This window comes from Thermobia domestica, chromosome 6 (genome assembly GCF_964235325.1).
Source record: "Thermobia domestica chromosome 6, izTheDome1.hap1.1, whole genome shotgun sequence".
In the NCBI taxonomy this organism is placed as follows: domain Eukaryota; kingdom Metazoa; phylum Arthropoda; class Insecta; order Zygentoma; family Lepismatidae; genus Thermobia; species Thermobia domestica.
This window is the reverse complement of record NC_137459.1, coordinates 237,653,438-237,674,583: the sequence shown is the minus strand read 5'-3', so window position 1 is coordinate 237,674,583 and position 21,146 is coordinate 237,653,438. Positions and strand designations below refer to the sequence as shown.

The 21,146-nt window shown below is 36.6% G+C and overlaps 1 protein-coding gene across 3 annotated transcripts in view; it reads left to right on the top strand.

Annotated features, from left to right (window-relative positions):
• Nucleotides 1-4,270: 4,270 nt before the first annotated feature.
• The window catches only part of Strip (striatin interacting protein), a 239,683-nt gene continuing 222,807 nt past the window's right edge, over nucleotides 4,271-21,146 (top strand). For all 3 annotated transcript variants that reach the window (XM_081762663.1, XM_081762661.1, XM_081762662.1), the window contains exons 1-2: nucleotides 4,271-4,513; nucleotides 18,336-18,452. In XM_081762663.1, the coding sequence (XP_081618789.1) occupies nucleotides 4,436-4,513; nucleotides 18,336-18,452 (195 nt within the window). In that variant the 5' untranslated portion in view covers nucleotides 4,271-4,435. The remainder of the gene's footprint in view (nucleotides 4,514-18,335; nucleotides 18,453-21,146) is intronic.

Below are 21,146 nucleotides of genomic sequence, written 5' to 3'. Positions count from 1 at the left end.
TATCCCGTACGATTCCCCCCCCCTGACACAGTACGAAAAAACAAACGTAAAAATCCATACACATGACCCTTCCGGGACTCAACCCGGGGCCTTCAAGCCGATGGTCTATCGCCGCAGATCGCTCGGCTTGGTATGACGATGTACGTTGTATGATTGCAAATAGATCCCGACAATATAAGGAACTTTAATCCAAAATGGCCACCAAAAAATCAACTTTTTTTTTTTAGCCATTAGCTAATCTGGGTGTACCGTCATGAGTTTGTTACACAAACGGGGCAAGCACCACATAGTAGCACACACCCCGCGGTTATGGGAACAGATTTGAACCATGGAGGTGAAGACTGGCCCCAAGCATTCTTTCGTCCGATGTGTCGTTCAGCTCCCATTACATGGCACTTTAAGTAGAGCTTAGTGTGCAGTAACATATAAAATTTCAATCAAATACTTTCCATTACTCGATAAAATTATTTGGTTCCGAGCTTTTTTTGAAGAAAAAAAAATAATTGCAAAAAATCTAAATATGCTAAAATGGAAAGTAGTTTTTGGATTGTTATGGGTTAACACTGTGAAACCTAAAGGCTGGAATATATGAAATCAAAGTGTACACACATATTTATCTCTCTATTTATCTATATATCTTTCCATCTCTCTCTCTGTATATATATATATATATATATATATATATATATATATATATATATATATATATATATATATACAGACACTATAAAGCAAGTGGGCTGATAGTATACGATAGTGTCGGGGGTGATGACACCTTTACATCGAACTTTGCTTGTCGTGTAAACATTTAACATTAGTGTCTTCATCTTCGACGTACCTATGAGGAATTTACTGTATATTCGTGTATTGAAATTGGTGAAACAAATTTCAATGTTTTAGAATGTAAAAAAAAGAAGCCAGGGTCGAGAAGCCTCAGACAACTAACAGCAGAGATATATTATCTTGTAAACTATTTGTCCTTGCCTTGTGAGCTTATTTGAATTTATTTTTAAGACCTTTAGGCAACTTTGGCCGAATGGATGATGATGGGAAAATTAGTGGAATGAAGAAAGTGGTAGGATACTAGACAACTTCGAGAAAACACACACATTCGAAAAATGAAATGAAATGAAATGAAATCTTTGAGTTTTACGTCCCACAGTCATGCCGGTTAGGCTAAAGGAGACAGTGATGATGAGTAATGAAATGGTGGAATGAAGAAAGTGGGAGGAAACGGGAGTACCCCGAGAAAACCCACGCACACGGTGTTTGTCCACCACAAAGTTCACTTCGCGGGGCTGGGATCGAACCCGAGACCCCAAGCACCAGAGGTGAACGCTCTACCACTGAGCCACCGCGGTCCCCACACACATTCAATGTTTGTCCACCACAAAGCTCACATGGCACTAACCGAGATCGAACCGACTACCACATATACCAGAGGTGAAAGCTTCACGGTGTAGCTACCGTGACATTTCTTGTCTTGTGTGTTCTGGGTAATACTTGAAACTTACAAGGGAAGAGAGGGAGATTATATATCGAAGTGGAAGATGGTTTATATACCAATCGAAAGCACTAATGACGCCTATTACAAAACTGTAATAAAAATTTTCCGAATGCATACACTATGCGAGTTATATGGATATATAGAGTGTCCAGATAATCCGTTACCACCCCTTGAAATCGCAAACGATAAGACACATGCCAAAACTGGAAAACATGGTTTGATCATTTTAAAAGTACAAGGTATCAAAGAAAAAATTCTTGTCACAAGGCCACCCGCAGTGTACTGGGCGGGGTCCAACTCAAAAATTACAAAAGGTAAGGGGGTCAAGTAGCATATCGTTCGAAACTTCTTGGGAAATGAAAGAAGACGGAACCAGTCTCAATACTCTAAAATTACCTTGTGCAAAATGGCGGCCGGTCAAACTGTCAGCAAAAACGTCATTGTAAAGTCGATGGCCACCCCCCAAAAAATCCTGAAACGGTGAGGCAGATGTCAAAACAGGAAAACATGTGTGTCATCATTTCAAAAGTACAATGATTGGAAGTAAAAATATTTGTCTCAGGGTCCTCCAGAATGTCCCAGGCGGGGTCATGTTCAAATTGTTCAAATGGTAAGGGAGGTCAAGTAGCACATCGTTTAAAGCTGTTATTAAGTGAAAGCAGATAGAACAAGTATGGACGCTCTACGATAATACTGTGCAAACATCTTGCATTTTAGTTGTTCTTTCTGTAACCGGGTTTTAGTTTATTTTCACTTTAATTCTTGTACTCAACGGAAAGAAAGGAAATGCCTCTACTGTGAGATTCTGCTCTTTGATCCCAATAATATCTAAATAAAGAAAAAAATAATAAAATAAACGCAAATTAAGACATAAAGAAAAGAAACGACAACATTTGACATCTTTGAGTATAGAACTGACTAGTTAACATATAATGTACTTCCACGAACATAAATAAGTAGAGGTTAGAGCCATCAGAAGTAAAGACTCTTACCTCTACTTACTGTATTTATGTTTATGACTGCACAACAGTGGTACTTATGCTCGTTATCTGGTTTATCAATTATAAAATGATTCAAACGAAAGAATTCCTTGCACCAGGAAGAGTAAATACGTACAAATGTCTCAGAATGAAAACAAGTGTCGATTGCAAAATGGAAAGTGAACGTGCTCAGAAAATCGAAGTGTAGATGTACATTTTGACCGGCCGCCATTTTACACAGGGTAATTTTAGAGAATCGAGACTTGTTCCGTGTTCTTTTATTTCTCAACAGCCTTATTTGACCATATTTACCATTTGAAAATTTTGAGTAGGACACCGTCTGGAACCTTGTGGAGGACCCTGGGACAAACATTTTTACTTTCAATCATTGTACTTTTGAAAAGATGACACACATCTTTTTCTTTTTTGACATCTGTCTTACCGTTTCAGTTTTTTTTCTTTCTTTGGAGGGGGGCCATAGACTCTACAATGGCGTTTTTGCTGACAGTTTGACCGGCCGCCATTTTGCACAGGGCAATTTTAGAGAGTTGGGACTTGTTCGTCTTCTTTCATTTCCCAAGAAGTTTCGAACGATATACTACTTGACCCCCTTACCTTTTGTAATTTTTGAGTTGGATCCCGCCTGGGACTCTGCGGGTGGCCCTGGGACAACAATGTTTACTTTGATACATTGTACTTTTATAATGATCAAAAACGTGTTTTCCAGTTTTGGCATCTGTCTCATCGTTTGCGATTTCAAGGGGTGGAAATGGATTTTCTGGACACCCTGTATATTCATATAACTCGCACAGTATATGCATTCGGAAAATTTTTATTACAGTTTTGTAATAGGCGTCATTAGTGCTTTCGATTGGTATATAAACCATCTTCCACTTCGATATATAATCTCCCTCTCTAGTTGTATCTTGATTAGCATGGTGCAGCCTGCTACATTTTACTTTCGTTCCCATGGTATGCTGCTATATTTTTACGAGACAAGACGAGACAAAACGAGACAAACGAGACGAGACGAGACGGGACAGAACCTCTCGCGACGAGACGGGACGAGCACATTTTTTCGAGACGAGACGAGATATGCTTTGTACGAGACGAGACGAGACAGCCTGAAGTCTCGTCTCGTCTCGTCTCGTGGCAACACTACCCTGGGGGCACTTGTTGTTCACATAATTTTATAGGCCCCTGTTATGGGTACGTTCTTGCGTAACCAGATTTGTGACATTTTTTTTTCATTTCCGAAATATTTCAGATCGCAAAACTAGGGGACATCGGTTTGATGATATTCATTTTTTTGCGATTACAGCGCCATCTAGGAAGATAACGAAAAAGTACTTCCAGCAAAAGTTGCTTATTTTTGGTCGCAGATTCCGGACCTGCAATAAAAATAAGGGGTTTCTATTTAAAATTTTAAAGTTGGCCCCACCGTTAGGGAGGGGGAGGGCAACTTCATTATATGTTAGTTCAATAGACCTTTTAAAAATATTGGATCCTTGTTTCGCGGTTTTGAATCTCAAGTGTATTTCTCGAGATATTCCACTGTCCCGACCTTTTTGTTACCACTGTATATATATAGGCCTATATATATATATATATATATATATATATATATATATATATATATATATATATCTGAGAGATATATATGTAATTTTACGATTAATTTCTAGCAACTCTTCAAATTGAAGCCATTTCATGTCCCATTATATTCTTGTGTCAACTTGGCAACACTCATGAAAAAGAACACACTCCATAGTCGATGAAGATTATCGAATACATTGAATAGCACAGAACTATCGAATTATTCGATAGTGCCCTCTGCCGCCGTGTAGTTTGTTTTGTACTAGTTTGCGTTGCGAGTTTTGATCAAAATTGGAGAATGTAAAGTTTTTTGTGGAAACTTATGAGGTTATTTTGTAACTTATGATTTGATATGGATGCAAATGGCAATGGGAAACGTGGACTTCCGAAACTTAGAGATATATTTAGGCGTCAAAGACAGGATTCTGACGTAAGTGTCCATAAAAGTGAATGAAGGTGAATTTTTAGTTTTTGTATCATAGATCTATTTGTCTTATTTCCTTTCTAGTTCATGCACATATTCACATATTGTACAAATAAGTAGATAGGTTGCCACCTTTCTAAACAATATGTAGAGACGCTTCATGCAGCATATGGGGGAGAAAAGTACTAGCGGTTTCTTTCCGTACTGTTTTAATCTAAGTCTTTAATGAAGAGTGAATCTAATATAATTGATGAAAGAAAAATAAGTTATTTTAAATAGCTGCACTACTTTTACAGACTGTTCTACCGATTATGAGCGAATTTTCCCCACTTTTCCATGTTAGTTGGCCTGCATTCACAAAGTTCGGGTTATGTTAGGTTATCATCATCTCTAAATTTTTATCTTTGTTGCCAACTGCAATATGGCTGGTTGCTAGAATAGGTTAGGATGAAGAATCACACAAATACCTGATTCTGACTTCAAATTTTCTATTTGGTAGGACCGTGTGCGGAAGTAAAACCTAAATAGTATGTAGTCTGTGTTACGTACTTGAATACATGCCTTCTCTACTGCTGTTGTGAGGTATCCTCTTATTTTGAAGGGTTGTTTGTTGAAATTGAGCGTCCCTTTTTAGAACAGGTTATATGAGACCTCCAGTTTAAGAGTGTACTTTATACAGAACAAATGATTTTGTCATGTTGTTGACATGACACAAGGTAGCAATAAGTAGGGAAGGGTCAGGTTAGCTGAGGAAAGTTTGAACACATTGTGTAAAATTAATAGAGTGGAATTGCTCGTATTACTATTGTATCGATTCCTATGAATGTTCTGCACAAAGTGCACTCTTACCTAAAGTGGATTCTGAACTGTAGTGTTTTCTTATATTAATTTCTTTCTTACCTTTCAAAAGAAAATTCTCACTCACCAGGATCCATGTATCATGGAAAGAGGAAGATTATCAGAGACACTAGGCCACCGGGAAGGACACTCTTATTTTGAAGACTCTGTATAATAATGTAGAAACAAAATTGCAATAATAATAGTCAATAACCTCATCAATGAACATGAAAATCGGACATTGAAGTCTCAACAGAACCACAGCGGGACGCAGGACATTTTCTACGAAATCGGGACGGATGATGGCCTTATCTAAACAATTTGTTCACTGATGGAAATATGACTCATTTGTTTACGTTTTATATGTAATAAAACCAATTAAGGTATATGCGGAATAACCTGACAATACTACATTTTGGTATTTCATAAGTGGATTTTACTTTACATGACACGATCCAGTTTGTCTTCATACGCATCGAGAAGTAATGCTTGTTTAGATAGCTTAAGGTAAAGTAGGAAACAGTAGAATAGGGAATGTTTAGTTATAATGTAAATTTGGACCTCTTCAGTGGGAATTAATCCTATGTCACTATGCCAACTGAACGGGGCGTTATAAGTTTGACCCTTTCAGTGCAATCAGGAAGTGACATCTAAATGTCTCACAACGACCAATGTATTATTTGATCCCATGTTCTTTACAACACTGATATTTTTTTTCTAGAGTATGTGGAAATCCCATGTCTTCGTGTTCTATGTATTATCGGAACCCTATTTTGTAAAAATGGTAACACAACGTCCTGATAACCTATAATATAACAACCAAGAATACACGTAACACAAGGATATGAAGTCTTCATGCATTGCTGTTCTACCCTACCTTAGTCTTAGAATTTATGAGAGTATCGTTAGAAACAAATCTTCGTTCACGCACATACATACCATCGCTAACGTGCCTACTTCCTACGGACGTGCTTTACCGCGGGCCCTTCAGTTTCGCACTGCCTGAACCGGATTAGATCGAAAATAATTTGTACTAACAGCTTCGTACAGGTTGTCTCAACGAATACGGTAAAATCGTTTCGGGTATAGAATAAGTCGGTGCTGGTAAAGATCATGTAATCAAATTTTAGGTGGAAAGTATTACATTACAAAGTAACCAGGGAGTATCTAACACATAATTTATGCTTATGACATACCTTAGAGTAGAAGGCTACTGTTAAACAAGCCAGATCTAATATAACTGATACTAATCTACTTTATTCTTTTCTATTTTAACCTATGTTACTTTACCCTATTCTACGCTTCTCCACTCTTTGCTGTTCTACCCTACCTTAGTCTACTATACATTAATGCACTACTGTATACTATTAATACTGTACCCTATTGGTCACTGAGCTTACTTTCTTCGTTAATGTATTCTGCGCTACTCTACTCTTAGCAACTTTGCTTACGTTTATTCTGTGAGTGTAGCCTATCCTATTCTAAGGTAGAAAATTGAAAATTGTTAAAAACGCTATACTTACAGCCATTTATTCTGAAAAGCATTTGCTGTTCTTAAGATTAGTTAGGCAATATTACAAAGTTATTAATCTACACGCATTCGAGCACGCTACATAAAATCGACCTCTTTGGTAGGGATCTTGTTGTCAATATTTCTTTTTCTTTTTCCCTGGAGGATTGCAGAACCATGCTAAGCATAGATTCAAAATATCGCGTCAATAGACAGCCATTTTCGAGGACAAATAGTCTTTATTCAGGGTATTTTTGTAGACGTTCTTCCCGATCTAGCGTTGTTTTCTGAGCGCGTGTAATTAACCCACAACATTTGTTCTCTTGAATTTCTTGAGTTACATAACTGCTGGCAACGAAACCGACTTTTTTATTTCAGAAGAAATAAAAATGAAATGAAGTGAAATCTTTGAGTTTTACGTCCCACGGTTATGCCGGTTAGGCTAAAGGAGACGGTGATAATGAGTAATGAATGAAATGGTGGAATGAAGAAAGTGGGAGGATACGGGAGAACCCCGAGAAAACCCATCACCACACATACACACGGTGTTTGTCCACCACAAAGTTCACTTGGGGGGGTCTGGGATCGAACCCGGGACTCCAAGCACCAGAGGTGAACGCTCTACCACTGAGCCACCGCGGCTCCTCAGAAGAAATAAAGTGTTTCCTTCCTGCAAGAATTACATGAATACAATTACTAATTTTTCCTAATTGTCATGAACACCATTCCTAGTTTTCGTACGTAAATAATAGTTCGCGAATGTACGACCAGGCCATCCTAGTAATTTCTGGAATTATGTATTAAAAATGAAGTTCAATCAAACAGGGTTATCTCACTTGACAACGTGTATACGATGACAGGAGAGTGTACTCTTTTCAAGTGGACATTACACAGAAAATTATATACCAAACTTTACTATACCTTGGTTTGAATAGGTATGGAAGGAATGCCGTTTCAGTTACGTAGAAAATATCACATCTGGAAGATGATTTCCGTCTTCCATGATTCAATTCTTAAAGTCAAGATGAAAATGTTCTTCTTGCATTCCAGTGTCTCCTGAATGATCTGCTGCACCTTTCTACGAATAGCTCTATTTAGTTGGTGTATTGAGTGGGGTCTTCATTAAATATCCCCGCGGAAAGAGGTTGCACATCTGAGGTCGAGAGATCGAGGATTATACGACAAATCTCCGAAGCGGGAAATCAAATGACCAGGAAACAATCCCCGTAGAATGTTCATGAAATGTCTGCTATGTGGCCCGTAGTCCCATCTTGGAGTCACACAGTTTATTCCAAATGCAACATCTGTAGTTCTGGCAGAAAAGAAAGGTGTTTGGCGTGTGGTGTATCGATTGAGATTCAGTGTTATCGTTGCTTTTTATTTTGGTTTTGATTTTTATAAGCGATATTTCACCAGTTACGACTATGGTAACTGAATTACATTACATTAGTTCACATGCATTTTACAGTAAAAATACTAAGTTTCGTGTTAAATTTACTGAGTAATGGTCGTTCAAAAACTGGTTTGTATTTACAAATTGAGCGAAAAGTAATTAATGCGCTGTGCTTATCTTTATAATACAACAAACTACTTACTAGTTTGTCTTTCGCCATATATTAAAACTTCGCACCACAGATATATCTTTCGCTGCATACGCGCATATCTGGTGCCTTCCATTTCAACTCAGGCAAAAAATAATAATAATAATAATAATAAAAAAAATAAAGTAAAATAAGATAAAATAAAATTGTACCAACACCATCTCAGATATTATTGTAACTTTTTTTATAGCAACTAGACATGCTTTTAAGAGACCCATATTTTTTCGTTTTGTCGAAAAAAAAATTCCCGCCAAGTAATGGGCCATCAAAGCCGGGGAGTACAATTTATGAATTGTAGAAGACATGGAAAATGGTCAACTGCGGAGCCCCACCATTCAGTTATGGAGACAGATAGTTATAATTCTTGTTGTGGTATGTACATAGGGATATAAATAAATTATATTTTATTATAGTTTGATTTGCGCATGCATATCTTTTTGTACATAAATTAACAAATGAACGTCAGTTTGTCTGAAAAATCAAAGTTTGCGTTTTTTTTTTTTTTTTTTTTTTTGAGCACTTCGGGTTCGAATTTTAAAATTCTGTTTTCACGGTTGGTAAGACATAGTTACCCGCTTTCCGAAAAAAAAAAAAAAAAACGTATTGCTTCTGTGTGTAACCGTTTTGTCGCAAAAAATTCGAGAAATTGTAAAATTTTCAAAAGTTGACATTTTCTCGAAAACACCATTTTTTAAAATTCTGAAATTTTGTCAGATGGTTCAACTTTACATTAATAATAAACAGACCAAATATCATTCTCGATCAATGCTTCATGAATTAACTGCAGCCTTTTGAAGTTAGCGAAGTTTCGTTAACTTTGATGTCACAGTTAGCGACACTGGAAACAATAAAAGTGCAATGATTTGATGATGTTTGTGGTTCACATTCATTAAATGAAGAATAAAAGGTTTTCTTGACTGTTTAATTTTTTTGATCAAGAAGGTTCTCAAATAGTAAAATGGGCCACCCCCTACTCCTCCGTTTTCTTAAACCTAAGTAATCTGAGATAGAAATTACGATTACGAAACACAAATTTCAAGTTCACTTACTTAAAATGGTCTTCGGAAACAAAACTTCACTGATTTTTTTTTTTCTCACATGGACCAATCATTTGCTTGATTAGTACCTTCTTCGCTAATAGCATGTAGCCGTGCAGATGCTCCAATAGGTGTTGGTGCACTCACAACTCGTCCAGGGGTGGATCCAGGGGGACGATCCCCCCCCCAGAAGAAGAAACTTTCTTATATATAAATAAAATCCATCCCAGAGTTTGAAGCTCTTAAAAGTAGTTCTAAGTAGCAGTATTACAACCCCCCTTTCCAAGAAGTCCGTCCCTACGTAGCACATTGTCGATAGTCACAAAACACTTATTTTCACTTCTCTTATGTTCTTCTGGAAACCTGTACCCTACTGAAGGTCCATGTTGAAGCATAAACAACGCTTCAACTTCACGTAATTCATGATTTATTCATTATATTTCTGCTACGTATCACTGGTTATCAAATATGCATGTAACAAACGTTCCTTTTTGCAGACTTCTTAAAACTACACTTTGAATTGCAGAAGCTCGATTTTGGGGGAAGCATGAAGTTAGTTCATGGTGACCCGTTACTGCCATATAAACTTCGCCAATTTCCGAAAGCCAAAGATGACTTCGTTGAATACCAGTTATCGGTCACACACTTTCCCATTTTTCCCTTCTTTTTTTTTTTCCCGGAAGTTGTCGAATTCAGTTCCAGGCAACAAAACGAGAGTAATACCCGGAGTTTGTACTTGCACTATACTCACGAATTCTTCTGCGGTTTTAATACTGTGTATCTGTTTTTGCCTAAGGTTATGCCACTTTGCCACATTCTTTACAACCTTCCCCCCAGTACCGTCGCAAAGACCCTTGCATGGCCGGTTTCACTGCAAAAACTTTGCTTTATCGAACCTGTCTGCATCTCGAACATCTGAAAGCGATTTTTAAACCGGAATGCAGCACCGTCAGAAATCACTGACACAGTTTGGTAAATTGTAGACACTTATTTTCACGTATTCGAATCTTTTTCTATAAATTCGCTTTTCTTCGAGTACTTTTAGAGTCTTCTCTATGGCTATGAGTACATGAGCCGAATCGTGTGTTTTGTCGTCGCTTATTACAACAAAACTGTCAGTTGTTTCATATTCCGGTGATAACTCTGAATTTCACTTTGCAGAATAAGAGTCTAGTTTCCAACGAAGTCCACATGAAGTAAAATAGAATTTGTATCTTGCAATTTTATACGATGCTTTTCGGTAGGAATTAATTCTCTTTGGATTTTCTTGATGTAGTCATGAATTACAATTCTTACAGTTAAACCAGCAATGTACGTATGATACGAAAACAGAAAGTCGCACAGTTTTTTAACGAGATTATTGTTTTCCCATATGACGTACGTAACACTTTCATTTTCATCAGGATCAATAATTAAAGACTTCACACTTATTCCTTTCACTCCAGGTCATTCACCACATTCTTGAAGAAGACAGTTGTCATTTTCTACGGACCATACTACTAAAGGAAATATGTCACTCATGACAGCTTCAATATAGGCTGCACCTTTGATTTGAAGCAACGCAGTAGCAGCTAACTTAAAATTTGTACAATACACACACACACACACATACACACTTTCCTCGTAGGTTGCGGACTGACCCACTTTAGTCGAATACTGTAAAATTCCGAGTGACCCATTCGTATGTTGGGATTGTTCTGTTTAAAAAGTCAGTAAATTTCTTTGGAACGCGTAAGAAAACATTTCGATTTTTTAAACTTTTTGTTCTTTTTCGATCACTGTAATGACATCGCACTTAATTGAGACTTTGTCTGGATCACTCAAAATCATCACTGAGGTAATAGTTCAGGCTTTTTATAGATCATCAGAATTTATTAGATGGCCACTTCAAGTAAACTTAAAATTTATGCGTTTCGTAATCGTAATTTCTATCTCATTACTTCGGTTTAAGAGAACGGAGGAGTAAGGAGAGGGGAGGATGATTTTACTATTTCAGAGAGCCTTTTTGATCCAAGTGATAATTTTTAAAAAGTCAAGAAAACCTTTTATTCTTCATTTAATGAATGTTAACCACAAACTTCATCAAATCATTGCACTTCATTGTTTACAGTGTTGCTAGCTGTGACATCAAAGTTAACGAAACTTTGCTAACTTCAAAAGGCTGTAGTTAATTCATGAAGGATTGGTCGACAATGGTATTTGCTGTGTTTGTTATTCACGTAAAGTTGAACCATTTGACAAAATTTCAGAATTTTAAAAGATGTGTTTTCGAGAAAATGGCGATTTTTGAAAATTTTGCAATTTCTCGAATTTTTTGCAGTGCTTATTTGAGGTTTCTTTCTCTCACTGAAGATTTTTTTTTTTTCGTTCATTGGAGAAACTTCCAAGTGAAATAACCGTTTCTGAAGAATCAGAACAATTTAGAACAAAAAATCTGGCAACACTGTGCGCAAAGGTTTCATCATGTACTATCATACATATCAGAACAAGTTTACGCAACGTCAGCAGAATTCCACTACATCGGTTTATAACGTGTGCACTCTTTTTCTCGCATATTCGTGTTGTTCGAAATAGTATCCATCATAACGTCATATCTACTCGTTTGCAGTTTTTAAATACATACTGGGGCGGAACCAGTTAGTAAGGTTACTGTTTTACAACAGGATATACATTATAAAATTTTGTCTAGTCTGATTATTTCTACGAAGTTTGAATCCAGATTATTAATAGTTCTCGAAGGGAACAAGAATGACAAGAAAAGAATCTCGTATGAGCATAAGAATAGAAATGCATTAGATGTAGTATATGGTTAACTTCAGTTGATTATTTGAGGATAGCTTAAAGCAGTAGTAATACATAATACAACCATGTTAAGGCAAATGAATAAGATATAACAAATGACGTGTTTTTAATGTCAACAATTGGACACCAGACATAGGGAAAATGTGGTTTTGCGTTGGCTAAAGGAGTGCAGATTGTGTGTAATTTGCAAGACTGAAAATGCGCATCAGCTATGTTAAAAAATATCATCATTAAAGTTTTTCCTTTCCAATCAAAAAGTTCTGAATTCGAAATCCATGGCTGGCCATCTTCACTTGAGACTTTTCTGGATTTACTTACTGTTTTACCAACCAAACAAAATTATACTATCTTCAATAGAAATTGCCATTACCTGCTTTTATTTCCATATAACAATTTGCAAATTAGTTAAAATCGAAACAGTCCTCGGTTATAGGTGATAACTAAGCTATAATGTAAAATTATAAAAAATGAAGTACTGTTTAAACATACATTCCGAACGTCACCTGCTGCAGAATCGTTCAACAGTTCATCATGATGTATGATACAGTAAGATATACCATAAGTTTCCATCAAAATTAATGGCAGGGTGATAATAGTGCGTTGTGTGTATAAAATTACTAGTTTTGTGTACTGTGTAAATGTTTACATTAATTTAATGTAGAAATCAGACTTTTGCTAAAATGCCATTATGGCGATTCTAAAATGCACATATTGAATGAAATGTTATCTCTGTACACTATCGTACATACTATTAATCACACATACACATTCAGGTTCTTGAAATATTTTTGGCAGTGTTTATATTCGATTTTATGTGTGCCAGGCAGACGTGTTGTTTTTCGCTCCGTGGTGCACTTAACCGTGATGAGTGTAGACCTTGAGATTTATAGGGCCAGGGTGGGATTATTTGAAATTACAATAAGAAAATCTTTGTGCTTAGCGCTAATTCGCAATACTGATGGCACCAAAGTATTTTTAACATATGATCTGGTGATTTGCCTATTGTTAACCCTTAACTGGTCTAGTGGGGTTTGACAGACCCCAGGACATTTTTTTCTACTCGTACCTCTATATCTAGGCAACAGATGGCGCTGGCAGTTTGGTATTCTGTAGTGGTCTGTAGATGGCTCTGTACGCGCTATTACTCTGACTTCATTTCAAACAGTGTGTCAGTTGGGAGCAGTCTGGAGTGTGTGAGACCCCACCAGAGACCAGAGCGTTAACGTAAGTGTTTTTTTTTTTTTTTTTTTTTTTTTTTTTCATTAAGGTGAACATTTTCTAGGAAACTTTCTCCCATTTTTTTGCACTAAACTTTTGTAACATTTGTAGAAGTTAAGGTGCTCTGTGACAGACGAAGAAACACAGCGTCTACTGGATGACTTAACTGTCAGTGATAGCAGTGAAAATGAGTTATCTTCGTCCTCGGAAATCTCAGATGGTGTAGTGGAGCCTGTGACATATCCTCAGATGAAACTGATGTCAGCGAGGAAAAGATTGTGTGCCCACTTGTGATGCAAACTATTTCTATGGGAAGAATAAATGTTTCAAGTGAAGTAAGAATCCCCCTGCACTTGGACGTACATGTGCGCATAACATTGTTATCAGATTGCCAGGTGTTCGTGGAGCTGCAAAGGATGTTCGTGACAATGACGTTTTAGGTACTTGGCAATTATACTTCACTGACAGCCTTCTACAAATTATAGTAAATCACTCAAATGACAAAATCCGTCAAATGAGAAGCAGGTATAAACAACCTCTGCCATCATTTGTGAGTGATGTCGATATGATTGAAATCAAAGCAGTGGTAGGACTGTTATACTTGGCAGGTGTATTGAAATCAGGAAACGAAGATGTTTCTAGTCTTTTTGCTTCAGACTTTACGGGTAGAGAGATCTTAGGGGCCACTATGAGTGTCAAGAGATTCTTGTTCATTCTTGCAGCCTTGCGGTTTGACTGTGCCCAGACACGAGCAGAGCGAAGGGAAACGGATAAACTTGATCCTATTCGTGAAATTTGGGATGCATTCATCCATAATTGTATGCAGTATTTTGTTGTTGGAAGCTTTGTGACTGTTGAAATGCTGGTACCATTTCGGGGACGATGCCCTTTTAAAATGTACATGCCTAAAAACTAATAAATATGGAATAAAAGTTCTGTGCCTTGTAGATTCAAGGAACTTCTATATGAATAATGCTTTCATTTATATTGGTTCCGAAAGTGAAGTTCGCGGAAACATGTCAGTGCCAACGCAAACAGTGCTGCGACTAATTGAACCCATCAAAGGGACAAATCGAAATGTGACTGTTGACAATTGGTTTACCTCCATTGAACTTGCTGAGAAATTGAAAACAGAGAAGCTCACCATCCTAGGAACAGAGAGAGCTAACAAACGTGAAATACCAGAAGACTCAAAGCTAGCCGGCCTAGACAACTTGGATCTACTCTCTTTGGACATACTGCAGACCTCACGCTTTGTTCGTATGTTCCGAAGAAGAACAAAGCAGCTATTTTATTGTCTAGTATGCATCACGACCAGAAGATAACAGATTCTGGAAAACCTGAAATGATAACCAACTACAATGAGACAAAGGGTGGGGTGGATACCCTTGACCAGCTGTGTGGTACGTACACTAATTCGAGACGCACAAGGAGATGGCCTATGGTTATTTTCTTCGCAATGTTGGACATTGCTGGGATGAACAGTGCTATTTTGTCATACTCCAAGCCTAATTCAACAGCACAGAAGATGCCAAGAAGGAAATTTTTTACTTCATTAGGCATGACACTTATCAAAGAAATATGGATAGACGTGAAAACAGATATCTTCTTCCAAGGGAGCTTTAGCAGGTTGTGAAAAATAAAGGTGGAGACGAAGGAGTGGGGAGTCCAGAGCCACGTCAGAAAGGGGCGTTGTCAGTTGTGCCCACGAGAAAAAGACAGAAAGACAAAATTTTCTTGTGTGAAGTGTCATAAGTTGCTTTGTTTGGAACACAGATTCTATATTTGCCCAGACTGTGAAAAATAACGTGGCATATTTTACATGCACAATTAAATTATGTAATCACACATAATTTATGTATGTACAGATAGTTCGTATAATATGTATCTTATTTGACACATAAATGCAATTATTTGTGATAACAATTTATTTTCATTCATTGGGGTTTCTCAGACCCCACTAGAGTTTTAATGCATTTTTTTTCACCTGACCAGTTAAGGGTTAATAATTGGAGGTGTGGAATAAATAGCATTCTGGTCCTGTGGATATCCAGTCAATTGATATTGCAGAAATTAAAGAGTACTTGATATTTTTTCGCGGGTCAAATGATACATTAGTGACTCCATATATATATATATATATATATTAACTAACTAACTCTATGGCCTATGGAACCCGCAGGTTCAGTGCCGCGTTCACAAAAGCTCTCCACTGACTTCTATCCTTCGCTAATTGGATCCAGTTTCTACTTTGTATTTCTATCTCTGCGAGATCCATCTTAATATTATCCTCCCATCTGCGCCTAGGTCTTCCTAATGGTCGTTTTCCTATGGGTCTACCAGTCAAGACTTTGAAAGCGTTTCTACTTTCTTCCATTCTAGCTACATGACCTGCTCACCTAAGCCTCCTAGACTTGACGACCCTAACAATGTTGGGTAAACCGTATATACTATGTAGTTCCTCGTTATGAAGCTTCCGCCATTCCCCATTCTCGTTCCTCTTGGGTCCGAATATTCTTCTCAGGATCCTGTTCTCAAATACTTTCAGTCTATGTTCTTCCCTCAGAGTAAGCGACCATGTTTCGCAACCATACAGAACAACAGGCATGATTATCGTTTTATATATTTTAAGCTTCAAATTCCTCGACAGAATTCGCGACGACAAGAGATTTTGAACCGAATAGTAACACGAATTCCCTGCTTTTAGTCGACATTTAATTTCTTCGTGAATATGATTTTCGTCTGTTAATATTGATCCTAAATATTTGAAAGTATCCACTTTATCAAAAGCATTATTTAATATTTTAACGCCTCCACAATTTGCCGTATTACGGTCCCGACGCACTTCCATGTATTTAGTTTTCTCTGCATTTACTTCTAAACCCATGTCCCTGCAAGCGTTTAATAAGATCTCTGCATTTATTTCTACTGTTCTCCTATCATCCCCTATTAAATTTACATCATCAGCATATGCCATAACCTGGTGAATGCCGTTCAAAACTCTAGGCCCTGGTTGCTATCTTTGATTTTCCTTATGGCGTATTCCAGCACAAAGTTAAATAATAATAGCGACAACGCATCTCCTTGTTTCAGGCCATTTTCGACGTGGAAGCTCGTGGACAAAAATTTTCCTACCCGGACTTTACTTTGGGATTCACTTAAACATATCTTAATTAATCTAATTAGCTTTCTCGGTATTCCAAGCTCTGTAAGAACGTTGTATAATGTTTCTCTCCTAACCGAGTCGTAAGCCTTTCTAAAATCAATAAATAGTTGATGTACCGGGGTATTGTATTCCCACTTCTTTTCGAGTATTTGGCGAATGGTAAATATTTGGTCGATAGTTGATCGATTTCGTCTAAATCCGCACTGATAATTTCCAATAATTTCATCTGCGTATAGGGTCAATCTATTTAACAGTTGCTATGTTATGTAAACTCATCTAGCATACTAGCATACACACATCCTGGTGCACACTCTTGAGTATACAGCAACTGAACACGCACTACTGTTCAAATTAAATTTTTAGTTTGAAATCTCATGGTTAGTCAGAGACAGATAGCAACATTACTCACTATTCGAATTAAAAGTCTTGTAACAAAATTGGGTCAGATATGTATTTATCAAGATAACAAGCAGGTGCCCAATTAGTGTTGAAGTACTAAAATACATATTTACAACATTTTTTTTCTGCCTTACAGGACATTGTACATGTATCAATTTTATCAAGGTTTGGTTATAATTTGTTATAAGATTACACAGAACATATTCTTCAGATTGGTGACTTCAGAATTATGTTGGTCTTAGCTTTTTTTACAATAGAAGAGACTTCTATTATTAGTTCTAATTCTGAGGGAACATTGAAGTTTAATGTTGATATAAAGTTTGAGCAATCGAATTCATTTTGAACTTTTTTGGATGAATACCAGATCGGCAATATTACGTCTTTTTTCTAATGAGTAAATATTAAAATTGTCTACCAGTGTGTTATATTTTGAAGTGAGAGAGAAATTCCAGTTACTTTGCACATCAAATAGCTAAGAAATTTTGATTAAATTCTTTCAATTTGTTGGCGATACCATACTATTGTTGCAAGAGATTTCAAATCACTACAGAATATTCCAACGTTGCGCGTACTGAATAATACATTTTCAAAAGTGTTGCAATATTACTGAAGTCCTTGCCACTTTTAATTATGAATCCTAATAATTTAAAAGCATAATGGGTAACATTTTCAATATGATTATTGAACGTTAATTTCAGGTCAAATGTATTACCTAGACTTCAACTTATTAAACTCTGCTTATAAAAGTACTACTAAGCTTATTATCATATTTCAGGGTATTTTTGTTTCTGCTGAACGACAATACGTTACATTTGTTCATGCGTACTCCAAGTTTATTGACTGATCATCAGTTTGTAATACTCTTGAAATCGTGTTGTAAATCAGGACAACCATGGACGATTTTACCTTGGCATATATTTTGAGATCATCAGCAAACAGTAATTTTTCGCTGTTGGGTATGTGGATATACACATCCTCTGTCATTTTCGAACGAAGTGACCACTTGGAATGCAGTTGTCATTATTATACTCAAAATTACGTTCTCTCTCTCTCTATATATATATATCAAAGAAAACTATTAAAGTGGTCGATTCGTTTGTAAGCTACTGACAGAACAACATGCAGTTATAGCTAGAACATACCCATTTTATTTTTAAATATATATGAATTTTGTGAATGAAAACTAAGCTCTATATGTGTAATATGTACAGTACATTTCATTAACTACAAAGGAAATTTTTTTGTATTATGATTTTAGAGTGGTGGAGATTGCCCTGACTTAGATTTTATTTACGATGATGCGGATACGCACACAAATGAAGTTGCAGAACTGTATAGTTACACGGAACAACAGGAGTTTCAGACGAATCTTAAGGTAAGAAGCCCATATGCCGTAAATATAGGAATTTCTTTTTGTTTTAGAACATTTTGCTTTTATCAGGATCCTTAGTATTGCTTTATTGTGTGATATGAGATTACTCTTTTATTGTTACGTATTTCACGAACGTTGTTGTAATCCTTATAGTGACAATCTGTTGCGTATGTTAAAAGTAAACAGTAAACTGCGAAATTTCTGGCCCTTGCGGGGAACGAAGATGCACATTATTTTTAAAATCATGAATGATCTAGTCAATTGAGTCATTATGTATTTTTTGTCTCCTAGTTTGATTTCATTGGACAGCTCGAAAAAAATTTCAATATTTTCCACAATTCAAATTTTCATAAAAATTGAAAACATTTAAGGGTCTTGCAAAGAATGAAGATAGAGTACAAAAATTCTGGGAAAAAAAATTCTGGAAAAAAAAAAAAAAAAAAAAAAAACATCTCGAATGTTATACTAGTCAATACACAACTTTTGACACCTAGTGCTATTTAATTGGACAACTTTGATTTTTTTCCCGCTCCATCCTAGTGCATATGTATTAAACAATAAAAGACTATTATTCATTCGCGTGCAAAAGTTGCTTCACATAAATTTACTTTCCTACGTTTGACACATGATAAATACTAATATTCGTCAACAATGAAATTAAAATGTAAATTTGTATTCATCTTGAAACCTGAATTCAGATTTCTGCCACAATAAAATTTTCCAGTCAATAAATTAAAATCGTCATCACCTTATAACTTCGCTTACCACGTAATACTACAAGTATTACTATTAATCTGAAGAAAGATTTTTCCGTGTTATCCAAAATTTGAAATTTACTTGAGCTTCTTATCTTCCGTTTATCTTGTGCGCTCCATCTATGTAGTTGACTATTAGAAAACTCATACTAAATCCCAGTCCAGGTGACTTTTTATTGACTACTAATGCTTTGGATATAGATGACATCCCTGTTTGTCTCAAGCTCAAAAAGATTTAATCCTTGTCGAACCTCCTGTTACAGGCTATTTGATATTAGGGCAGAATTTAAAATTTAGTTCATAAAAATAATGTAATACTTAAAATTCCATTTCTAATGTGTTGAATACTTAGAAACGTAATATAGTTCAACGTGGAAGCTTTTTTTCTTTTTTTTTTAAACAAACAAAGAATCATAAATACAGAAGAAGTAATAATATTGCAATTAATATATCCAGTCATTGTAAAATATAGTCAAAGCCATTTTTCAATATTAAACAACTTTTATACGAAGGGTAGTTTTATTTGAGTTTGTTCCTTTCACGAGACGTGGACTTACAGCATAATGTGGGATCCGAACCACGTAGCTCCTGCCGGAAATTGAAACGCTAACCATATAGCCACAAATGAGTTTTTCACTATATATTTGTTGTTAATTCTTACATTGATGGTAGTATGTTATTTGTACAGAAAGGATTGTAAAAAACTAAGTAATTAAATATAGATTCAACATACTTGCTACTGTAAATTTTACATTAATATTTGGAGCCTTTACAAGGCTTTCAGTGAAAGAAAGAAATAAGAAGTAGAAACTGTTTACAATTAACAGGACTTTCAAAGCTGAACTGAGCAAGCGAAGCAATAACCAGGAGCACCGTGCAAAGTTTACTTAGTGTAGCTTAAGTAGTCTTGGGAGAAATCAATGCTAATATGTGGAACAGTATTTTGACCACCATTCACCAAAAATATGATCTATTTTAACCTGTTTGTTGTAATCTGTGTACACTACAACCACTGTACTGACAGTAAGGACTCGTGAAGCTTGGGCTCTACACGAATCATAGAACTGCTTTCCCTCACGTGACATGCATCAGACAAATTCGGTACGATTCATAGAGCTGCCTTCCGAATGCACACTTGTGGAAAAGTGAAACAGCAGGAATGCACCAACATCATTGCCAAATTTAGAGTACATAGCATTTAATATATATGAATTAAACAATAACAATGATAATAGCACAATGATAAAAACAAAACAACTTAGTGACGATCCTCAGGACACTGGACCCTCAGGAGATGTTCTCCATATAGCACGAGAGACGACACTGGCAAAATTTCATGGATGGGGTTGACTACCGCGACACACTCCCACAATCTATTGGGTGCTGAAATTGATAAATCTAGGTCAAGGTTTACGACTTCTCGCGATCACTATAACGACATGTAAAGTTTAGTCAATGTAGGTATATAAACTGTCACGCACCAACTTGTTTAGCAAACAGTAGCAGTCGGTGCTAATGCGTGAGTAGTATGGGCCCCACTTTGCCGAACTTTTTGGCCCCTGGGTCCCTGCCTCAGGACCCATGGTCCCTGGCCGGGGTCAATGACCTAGGGGTACATAGGACCACCCCCTCTAAATTTTGGCAGGGGTACCATGGCCCACCCCCTAAATTTTGGCAGGGGTACATAGGACCACCCCCCTTAAATTTTGGAAATTGCCAAATCTAAAAATTTGGTATGGTAGGGTAGGACCATAGTATGTACCTCTATCAGTATTGGGGGTCTATGTCGTTCCCTTTCATGGGTAAAAAATTGCCAAAAAGTCAAATTTCGGGGGTTTTTGACCTAATTTATCCCCTTGGATGAGGTGTTATTACCCTATATGGTTATATGGGCGTATACAGGGGTCCATTCCCTTTCATAAGACATGGGTATATTAATGCA